Genomic DNA, 2,187 nt, shown 5'->3' with positions numbered 1-2,187 from the left:
GTGATCAAGTGGGGAGCACACGTATTAAAAGCCTTTTGTGACTCCTTTTAGGCTTTTAATCAAACAAGTAATATTTTTACATATGAGAGCACAATTAACACAACAATTAAAACCACTAGGCTTGCTATGATACATATACCATACCATACAGGTTACTCAGTGCACTTTCAACACAGGAGAATTTATCAACTGCTAAGTGAGAGAAAATGGTTATGGGAATAAAATATACCAAGGTTAACAACTTCACATTATAAGGGGTCATAATGCTATGATATTGCAATGGCTTACAAATGGCGACAAACCAGTCATAAACCATCCCTGCTAGAATAATGTAAGCACACGTTACATATACATTGCAGAAACACCTGCACTATACAACCTTCGTGTTCCCTTTATCTCTGCCTCATAGCAAAATGTGTAGAACTGCAGGAAATTAACTTGAAAACTGCAACAAAATAAATCATTTTCACGATGACAGACGTTTTAGGAAGATGGGCAGGGACACAGCTGTCCTAACGTTAGGTGGCCAATAGACCAGAGGTGGCAGAATGGGTCGGGGTGTAGGGTCGTCCCAAAGATCCCACTTAGCATCTGTTTGAGCATAGCCTGAATGTAGGGAGGGTAGTTCCCTTTGATGCTCCATAGTTATGCAGTTAATTAACATGACACAAAACATTCTCAATTACAATACATAATAAACTTGCGACAATTGTTTAAGTAATCTTTGGGCTACAGAGAAATTATGCCAAAATGACACCTGTATTAGTACATTCAATGATAGCAACTATAAGAAACAAAACACATAATGAAATATTACAAAAATAAACAATCAGGTTATTTTTTAGAGTTAAGGCCTAGTACCTTTTTACAAGCCTGCCTGATTTTAACCATCCGTACACCATACATAAAAGGATTGAAAAGTGGTGGACATACCAGAAAATAAACAAATAAAATAGTGCGAAGTATAGGTGGAATATGTGCAGTTTCATATCTGCCTTGTTGAATCAAAAATAAACAGCCAAAGAAGAAGTTCAGCAAAGAGGCTATATGTGGCGTACAAGTGTTAAATGCTTTCTGTTTCGTCTCTTTTGAAGACTTTAAACATATTTGTAGAATTCTTACATATGAGTATATTGTAGGACATATAGTACAAGAAAAAGTCAGCAAAGTGCCAGCAAGACCCGCTATATTATTCAGTATAGTATTTGAACATGCAAGCCTGACTACGGAGTAGTTGTCACAATACGCTCTGTCTAGAACGTTACCACAAAATTGCAGTCGCAAAGTCAGGGAGATAATGATGGCGTTGATGAAAAAAGAATACACCCAGGACAGTAGAATTAAGCCACAAATTTTTTTAGGTGTCATAATATTGTTATATTCTAGAGGATAACAAATAGAAATGTACCTGTCATAGGACATAACTGCTATATTACTAAATTCTGTTAGAACGTATGTGTACAACACATAAATCTGGAGACAACAATAAAGAAGGGAAATATCATGTGTGTCAGAGAGCAAGTTAAACATGAGAGCAGGAAACAAACCAGTGCTCCCATACAACTGATTAACAAACAAAGCACATAGAAACAGATACATGGGTTCATGAAGGCTTCTTTCAATGCAGATAACTCCAATAAGGAAAGCATTGGCAAGAATTATGACAAAATATAATACAGTTACTACAGCAAAGTAGAAATACTTCAATTGTCCGATATCCCTGTATGCAGCAAGCCTAAAGACCTTGAAGTGAGTAGAGTTCTCCATGGTCCTGGGAGTTAGTAAAGATGTGCTGTCAATGTTTGAAGAAGAGGGGCAAATCCTCCTACTGTAGCTTACATATAAGTTAAAACAATGAAATCACAAAGAACAGACAACCTAAATTGATAATTCCTTGACTTGTTGATTCAGCTCCTCACTTGATTCTTATACTTGTGAGATTGAATAAAAAAAACGCCTGCCATGGTGTGATATGCAAATGGTCACCATCACCTGGGGAAAATTAGATATTTTCAGCGTCAAGGAAACCCTATAGAGAAAAACAGATACCATTTTGTAACACAGGCCCTCCAGGGTGTTCAAAGTCTTTCTTAGAAAATCCCCCCAAAACCACTAATTCTTATAATTTACAGTGTTAAATAACACTAATATGTGAGAACAATCATATTTTTTTTAAACTAATGTTTC

At 36.2% G+C, this 2,187-nt stretch overlaps 1 protein-coding gene across 1 annotated transcript; it reads right to left on the bottom strand.

The window, feature by feature from the left end:
- Positions 1-786: 786 nt before the first annotated feature.
- Positions 787-1,767, bottom strand: LOC121568424 (olfactory receptor 11A1-like). The gene has a single exon (XM_041878966.2). It carries the CDS (start codon positions 1,765-1,767, stop codon positions 835-837), a length of 933 nt encoding a protein of 310 aa, XP_041734900.2. The 3' UTR covers positions 787-834.
- Positions 1,768-2,187: the final 420 nt, after the last annotated feature.

Source organism: Coregonus clupeaformis, chromosome 6 (assembly GCF_020615455.1).
Source record: "Coregonus clupeaformis isolate EN_2021a chromosome 6, ASM2061545v1, whole genome shotgun sequence".
Lineage (NCBI taxonomy): Eukaryota > Metazoa > Chordata > Actinopteri > Salmoniformes > Salmonidae > Coregonus > Coregonus clupeaformis.
The sequence above is the reverse complement of the archived record's forward strand: the minus strand, read 5'-3'. Positions and strand labels throughout refer to the sequence as shown.